At 37.5% G+C, this 8301-nt stretch overlaps 2 protein-coding genes across 4 annotated transcripts in view; one reads left to right on the forward strand and one right to left on the reverse strand.

Moving 5' to 3' along the window:
* LOC112157133 (nidogen-1) overlaps positions 1–5688 on the forward strand; it is a gene marked incomplete in the record, with an annotated part of 41953 nt that extends 36265 nt beyond the window's left edge. Inside the window, 5 exon segments of the mRNA XM_024289704.2 lie at positions 557–728; positions 2057–2214; positions 2286–2409; positions 2511–2623; positions 4869–5688. Coding sequence (XP_024145472.1) covers positions 557–728; positions 2057–2214; positions 2286–2409; positions 2511–2623; positions 4869–4987 — 686 coding nt within the window.
* Positions 5689–7177: 1489 nt separating this feature from the next.
* Positions 7178–8301, reverse strand: part of tbce (tubulin folding cofactor E) — an 8207-nt gene continuing 7083 nt past the window's right edge. The window contains exons 13-16 of one of the 3 annotated variants that reach the window (XM_024289847.2): positions 8193–8261; positions 8049–8108; positions 7886–7977; positions 7178–7679 (exon numbers count right to left, since the gene is read on the reverse strand). In XM_024289847.2, the coding sequence (XP_024145615.1) occupies positions 7584–7679; positions 7886–7977; positions 8049–8108; positions 8193–8261 (317 nt within the window). In that variant the 3' untranslated portion in view covers positions 7178–7583. Of the gene's footprint in view, positions 7680–7885; positions 7978–8048; positions 8109–8192; positions 8293–8301 lie in introns of those variants that run through there. The other 2 variants (XR_002921107.2, XR_002921108.2) reach the window with 2 other exon arrangements.

Consider the following 8301-nt stretch of genomic DNA (forward strand, 5'->3'; position numbering starts at 1 on the left):
TGTAAGTGTTGGTTGGATGATGAGCACTACCTTCTTTAAAAAACGTAAAACTAACAAGGAAACGTGTGATCACAACCAACGTCCATCTCAAGAGCTTCCAGTAGCTGTGTTTCTATTGCACATATGCAAAAAACTGGATCGAAATTCTAGAAATGTTAAAAAAACACAATTTTACAATTACCATTAAATCCTAATTATGCAAATAAACTCAAACCAACTCACACAATAAGTCATTCAAAAACAGGGATGTGATCAATACTTTGATTTACTGCAGATACATCCAAATTTCTGTCACAGTACTAGCGCTCATCATTAGCTATCAAAGGAGACGTTGGCGTCTTCTTTTTTTGACGGTAAGAGTTTTGTCAAAATTGTCGGTTTTTCCTTTAGACAAATTTATTATCACAAATCACATCAGCACAGTGTCTTAGTCAAATGAAGCTCAGCTGCTGTCAGAATCAAGACTTGGAATGACCTTTACACTCTCAACTTGCCACGCCCTCTTTCTTAACGATTCCGACGTCTGGACCTCCGTTTGATGCCGTTTCCTCCCCAGACCTTCAGAGTCCTGAGGGCATCGCCGTGGACCACGTGGCCCGTCTTCTCTTCTGGACCGATTCCATGCGGGACACCATAGAGGTCTCACAGCTGGACGGCAGCCAGCGCCTGGTCCTGTTTGACACAGACCTGGTCAATCCTCGACCCATCGTCACCAACCCGGCGTACGGGTGAGTGTCGGGGGGGACTTCTCCATCTGAGGTTTTGTGTGCTCAGCAGAAACATGTTCTCACAAAAACCACATGCTCTCTTGGTGGTGCGTTATGAGAACGTAAAGATGTGGTTTCTTTATGGAGTCATGTGTGGCGCGTTTCATGTTTGGTTTTATTATTCATAGAATCCAGCGATGTAGAGCGGTAAACAGCCTCATAGCTGGAGGAAATGTGTCAATCAAAACCAGATGTGACTGAATTCAGAAGAAGAATCTCACATGAAGGATAAAACAGGTGGAAAGAAAACTGGATTTTAGGAAAACTTAGGCTTTGGGAGCACAGAAAAATGACTAAAAGTAAAGTACAATAATATATCACAAACATATCACAAAACATAAATAAGAAACAGACAAATACAGAAGAACTGCTCTTAAACTGAGACTGACGGCTGAACTGAAGGAGAGACAGAAAAAGGATCATTTCAAAGTAATAATAAATGAAAAGAATTAGAGATTCTAACTAAATAATGCTTAATGTAGTTTTATTATTCTTATAACTTAAGTTTTGTTGGTTTAAGAACATGAGCTGATGATTTATAATTCATTAGTGTAAATATGTCTATTTATGATTAAGCAATAATAGCATCATTTACATGTGTATGTGGTTGTACTAGGACACCCTATAAAAGTCTGTTTTCACATATTTAGATACATACACATTAATTTGAACATCACTGAGAGATCCAAGGGACAGAACTTAACATAAAAAATGTAATCCTATTTAAATCTTTCTATAAAATGTAATTTCTGCTTTTGTTTAACTGTAGATACTTCACACATAATTTGTTTAGTGTTCCAAAGGTAAAATATGATCTTATATATGTATATATTTTACTCTGAAAGGCTTAAGAAAATCCTGGTATTAACCTTTGAGGGATAGATAATAGATGCCACAAAAAAGTCTCAATGACAGAACGTCGGCCAAAGGAACAAAAATAGCAAACAATAGGCAGGTTAATATCTTTTTTTGTATGAGAAATGTTATAGTGCAATTTTTATTAAGTCACTTTCTTTTTTCTAATTTTTCAAAATAAGATTGGACGTTGATATGTGACAAGTTTTTAAAGACAGAGCAGATTATTTAGGTGCTCCTATTTATTTTTCCTCTTTTACTTTTTCATTTCTTTTATTTTACATTCAGTTCCTTAGTAAGTTTGCTAATCAGAATTTTGTTGCATTATTTATTTATTTATTTGATTGTTTGAAATGAACCAACTCCATTTCTATATAACTCAAAACAGATCTAAGACAAAAATATCTGACTTTGTTTGGTCCTGTTGGTCTCAGGCGGATCTACTGGGCAGACTGGGACAGAGATGGACCCAAAATCGAGATGTCCCAAATGGACGGGACCGAGCGCAGCGTCCTCGTTAAGGAAGACCTCGGGCTCCCCAACGGCCTGACGCTGGACGCGGACAACCAGCAGCTCTGCTGGGCGGATGCCGGTCAGGAACCACTGGTGGAAAGGTTTCAGAGATGTCATTTCACCAAATGACCGATCCGTGTTGGTCTGCAGGAACCCAGAGGGTGGAGTGCATGGATCTGCACCGCCGGCTCAGGAGGCACATAGTCGAAGGGATCCAGTATCCTTTCGCTTTGGTGTCATTTGGAAAGAATCTCTACTACACAGACTGGAAGAGGTAACACACTAACACTCTCGGAGTTGTTTTTTATTTTTCCTGCATTTCAAGTTTAAGTTTCCTTTACGTTTCCTGCAACTTAAAGTGCTGGTTGTTCTCAGGGAGGCCGTGGTGGCCGTGGACCGCCACACACAGGCGGAGACGGAGGAGTTTCTACCACAGAAACGCTCCCGGCTGTATGGCATCACCACCACTCCAACGCAGTGTTCACAGAGTAAGACTGTCAGCTTTCACACTAAGATGTTTGGTCCACACCACACTCTGTTTCCCACAATTAACTGCTCTGTGTCGCAAAAACAAAGCTATTCGGGACTCTGTTCTGTTTGAAGTGAGAATTCACTTGAAAGTGAACTCTGGTGCAGTGCAGCAGCTGCTCCTGCCGCTACGATCAGAGCTGCAAATGACAAATGCAATTAAAAAAGAACACTTTTGTCACACTGCAGTGTTTTTTATTGGTTTTTCTCCTTAGCAACCATTTTATTTTTTGGTCACCCGGGGATGACAAACAAATCTTAGCTAATTTTAAATTAATCGGCTAACGTCAAATTTTTGGTTTTCCTTGGCAACAGTAGATTTTTGTTAACCACCCCTGAATTTCTAGTATTTTTTCATATCATACGTTCTTTGTTCCATTCAGCTTCACCCATGGACTCCTGTATTAAATTTTCTCTACATTTCCAGTAAAACGATGTGCAAGCAACATGGAAATACGCCACTGTTGCTAGCTCGCCACGCTAACACCGTTCAAAATCTATAAACTTTAAAAAGTTAGGAGGCGATAGATCAAAATTCCTAAGTTGGCGCTAAAGGTGACTTTTTAAAAAAAAATTCAAGATGGCGGCCTCCTGTCAAGGTCAAAGGTCAATGAGACTTTGGTTGTGGTTGAAGACTTGAAATTTTGGAATCGCTCCAGCAGAAGTTGTGTTTTAGATTATTGTGGTAAAATGTGAAAATGGCCATCCCATAATCCAGAATTCTTTTGGATATCCTCCACTAGGGCTGAGTATCGATTATAATTTCCAGAAATGATTCGATTCACAAAAGCCTGAATCAAATCAATTCTGATTTTTTTTTTTTTTTTTTAGATTCTATCAATTTTTTTTTAGAAATACATGAATAATCTACTATATGTTTTGAATATATCTATATGAATCTGATACAGTTCACATACTGTAAAATGTAATAATGAGATTGTTAATTTCTTACAGTGTTACATGGATTCTCTAAACGACAAAAATGTTCAGATCATTAACATAGTAAACATTGTTCTGCTTCTCCTGGAGGGCGTTTCAGTTTGGCCACTAGGTGGCGATCACATTTAAGCATTACAACTTATTCCAGAAAAAGAAAGTATGAACAAAAAAACTATGTTTTAGACCACAAATAGTTACTTTAAAAATATTTCCTTAAAAGAGTTTAGAAAATTCATACCTGTGAGTTTATAAAGATGTTCATTTAGTCAGAAATGTATGTTTAGGTCGACTGAGTGTTAGCATTAGCCGTCCTATAGGAAATTGCATTGAACATTAGCATCAAGCTAGCGGATTTTAGCTTTATGTGCTAAATTGATCTATTTTTTGATTAATCAATTTTGGCCCCCTTCTTTTTTTTGTGTGTGTACGTTTTCTCTGGCTGTGATGTCATCATATTTTTTGGTCTGGGTGCTACATACGTTCAAATTTTGGTGATTTCTTTTTGAGTTTGTGACGGTGGCGAAATTCAGCTCAAAAGAAGGAAATGCGAGAAAAATCTGGTTCTTACAGTCCAGAACTGTGGAATAATAAAGGCGGGAATTTAAATTAAAGTGATCCAGTAAATACTAAGTACCTGATCGGAAAAATACTTTAGTACCAGAGCTCCACGGAAACCGCCGCTTTTCTCCTTCAGAATCTACTGGAATTACATTGATTGTGTTAAAAAGTGACAGAATGTTAAAGATTTTGTGCATAAGCGTCACCGGTGTTAAAGGGTTAAGGATGTAGAGAACCATCATCTTCTCAGGAATGCACTGTCTCGGTCTGCTGTCCCAAAACAATGTAGCATCTGTGTGATGCGGAGGAACAAGGCCGGACTCTGCAGCCGCCAACACCGACAGGGTGCACTGCCAGAACCGCAGGACTCCCACAGAGTTCAGCATCCGTCCCCTGGTGGCTCACAATCTGCATAACAACATGTGTTCCCATGTCTCATCCACAATCTGTGCATTAATGTGGTTGAAGCCCTGCGTGTCATAATCGACTGCAGGCTCAGACTGAAGTAAATAACCGAGGCAGATGTGTCTTCAGGGGAACCAGGTGGAGCCACAGCTGCTGCTTTATCTCAAATCCATATTTTCTACAGTCTGCGAGTCAGACATAATAAACACATGAACCTTGTGGAGCGTTTTCTGTCCTTCAGTCTGTGTTAAAGGTTATTTTCGATCCTTGATCTTCTCTCTGTTTCTTCATGTCCCGGTTCAGTCTATAACTACTGCTCCAACAACGGCGGCTGCTCTCACCTGTGTCTGCCGCGGCTCGGAGGGTTCCGGTGCCGCTGCCCCGACGTCCACGGCAGCCGGTGCGTGGAGGCGTTCCCATGAATCTGCAGCTGCAAGAACGAAGACCAAACTGTTGTTTTTTTGTGTGTGTTTTATACTTTTCTTACTTGAACAGAACTCTGATTTTGAGGAGCTTACTGTAGTTTTTAGTCCTTGGAAAGTGTTCAAACGTCAGGTGTCAGTATTTATGATGTCAAAAGTTCCAGTGAGAAAACCCTCCTCCTGTCTGTTAGAGCTGAATTCAAATGTGCCTCATTCCTCTTTTTGCATCAGGGACTCCTCTTTTAAAGGTTTAAGTGAAAAATATCTTTATTAGGAGGTGAACATGGAAAAAAATACCAAATGTATTCATTTCTGCTTTAGATGAAGAACCAGCTACACCTCATTTTACTTTTCTATGCAATTTAATATGAAAAAAATGAATTCTGCTTTTTTTTTCTTTTATAAAATGAAAAAAATAGTCATCTGACTTACTCCTGATGTTGCCAAAGGCTTTAAAACTGTAATGATTTTGTTTTTTCTGTAGCAGCTGGATGTGTTGTTAGCAGTGAATTTTCAATTCAATCTCAAATGTTACCTACTGCGGTGCAACACTGCCCCCTTGTGGCCGTAGAAGCACATTTTTGTGAAACATTTCAGTTAAAAATCAAATATTTCCGTCTTTTTGATCCAGTATGTTTTTCAAACTTTAATACAAAATTGTGCAATAAAAACATTAAAAGGGCTAAACTTATTTCCTCTAACTTGCGTCTGATATTTATTTATCGTTTTAGTCACAACATTTCGTTTTAGTCATAAATTTGTTGTTTTGGGGGTTTTATATTTAACACCCATCTTTAAAATACAAATATTATTTTATGACCCAAATTAAAAAGTATATAATCCTGCTTTACTTTATGAAATTTTTTTTATAAAGAAAAAAAAATGTGTGCCAAAATGAAATGATTTAGTTAAAAAAGTAAACTGTTGCTTGTTTTAAAACTCCTCTTTTTATGTAAAAAAAAGTAAATAGTTATATTTAGAGATGACATTTGCAGTGTTTTTTTATATATATTATTCTGTGTTTTTACCTTTAAAAGAAAATTATTATTGTGAATGTGTGTGTTATTATGCTTGTTTGACAACTAAATTTCATATTTTCATTAAAAATCGATCAAATTGAGGTTTTACAGTTTGACAAATATTCTTTTTCAATTAAAGAAAACTTACTTTACGGTAAAACTCAGACCCATCTCTTTAGAAAAGTGTACTTTTAATGAAATGACCCACTCTGACTTCAAATAAATGTTGATTTTTATTATTTTTTTCATTCTATTCTGTTGTAAGGGGATCTTGAGGGTCTAGAAAGGTGTCTAATTGAATAAAATATTTTAAAATTATTATTAATTAATCAATATAAAAATTAATCTGCTGGTATAAATACAATAACTCTATTTTATTTGCAATAAATAGAGGATTTTGTCTAAAAACAGTGACAATATCAGCTTTTTTGTTTCCTATTTCCAAATTTTTCATTTTTCTTTATAAGATTTACATAAATCAGATGAAATGCTGCTGAAAAAAAGCTTGTAAATCTTCTGAAAATGGGAAACTCTGATCCTCTTTCTTTTTTGAACTCATTGAATGAAAAGCTTTTCGAGACGATTCAAAGTCTGTGTGCAATTCTTTGTTTTTTCTTTTCAGTGTTAGAGTGAATTCAGGAGAAATAGGAGTTTTCTGCTCAGATTCATAATGCTAAGTGTCGTGATTGAAGAGGTATTTTTTTTCAGACTCAATAAAAACATGTTCTTAACTGATCTGTTTCCTGCCGAGTCATTTTTATGATCTTAAGTTTGCTAAAACATGACATTATATCATGGCACTTACACAAAATCTTTAGTATATTCTAACTTTTTAATTGTTATAATGATGAACGTCATTCCAGTAGATTCTGAAGGAAAGAAGCGGCTCGACGAGCCGCTTCTTTCCTTCAGAATCTACTGGAATGACGTTCATCGCGGTAACAATTAAAAAGTTACAGTAAATCAAAGAACATAAACACCCAACACTAGCTGGGATAGGCTCCAGCAACCTTGAATCTGATGGATCTGGAGCATCAACAGTGGTTCATCTATTTTTTTTAAAGAAACATCTCCATTTAATCATTTTTTTTTTGTTAAAATTAACCAAAAATTGATTTATTTACTTTCAAGACTGTTTAATATTAGCATTTTTTTTTTAATGAAACCTGGGTTTTCTTGAAATATTTTTTTATTTATAAATACAAAAAAAGGTTAAATGTTGAGCACATGAACATGATGAATCCATGAGGCACTTTCATTTACATGTGATCATCTTCTGCTGTTTAACAAAGTTCACTTTTTATTTCATATTTCGTCATAAACAGTTTACTGACTCTTCAGCTTGGATTGAACTCAAAGATTTTTATTCTTTTTTATATTATAAATTCAGATTCAACTTTGAAAAACAGCAGAAAAGACAAACTCGTGTTTCTAAAGTCACATTTTCATTCTTTGTTCCTCTGAAATCCAAAGATTCAGAGCTGTATGCAGATTTGATGAGTCAGTGGCGTGAAGCTGTCAGCCGTGTAGAGGAGCACGCCGTGGCGTTGACTCCTCAGAATCCCAGTCCGGTTCTGTCAGGACCAGCGGACCAGCACCTGATCTCCATCCTCTACAGAGAAAAACTGCAGCGTTTTCTGGTCGTTGTTGATCTCAAACTCCACTTCAGGCTTCTGCGACAAACATGAGACACAGATTTGATGAAAACCCTGTTTTAACGTGTTCTTGTAGCATTTTTCTCATGTTTAAAAGACTTTACACTACATTTCTGACTGTTTCTTTGTTCAATCGTGTTGGATCAGATACAAACTGGACTTCCAGCTGTTTCCATGAGTTGGTTGGAGCTGCAGATGGAAACCAAAACGTGAACACGGATTACCTTGGGGGTTTTGTAGGACAGCTGCAGGTCAGCTGCAGGAACCTTCAGCGTTCGGTATAGGAGCCCCTTCACTTTCAGAACATCCATAGAAGCTGCAGAGGAGAAAACGAGCCGCTGAGTTCAGAGTTCTCTGCAAAGCCGAGCGGAACGTCTCCGGTTCTACCTGGAAGCTTCTTCTCTATCGGCTTCCGGTCAGGATCGCTGGGAAACACAAATGTGATCTCTGGTGGCGAGGACAACAGGAAGAGTTTAGAGGAGGCTGTGCTTCCAATGAAAGAGGAGGGAGTAGGAGAGAGGCGGGGCTTACTGATCAGCTGGTTTTTCAGAGTGGAAGGCTGCGGCTTCTTCAGCTCGCTCTCCTCTGGAGCTCCGTACTCTGAAGAACGATCATCAGAAAACCTTCAAAACTAACATTT

The sequence above is a fragment of the Oryzias melastigma genome, linkage group LG1, assembly GCF_002922805.2.
Source record: "Oryzias melastigma strain HK-1 linkage group LG1, ASM292280v2, whole genome shotgun sequence".
In the NCBI taxonomy this organism is placed as follows: domain Eukaryota; kingdom Metazoa; phylum Chordata; class Actinopteri; order Beloniformes; family Adrianichthyidae; genus Oryzias; species Oryzias melastigma.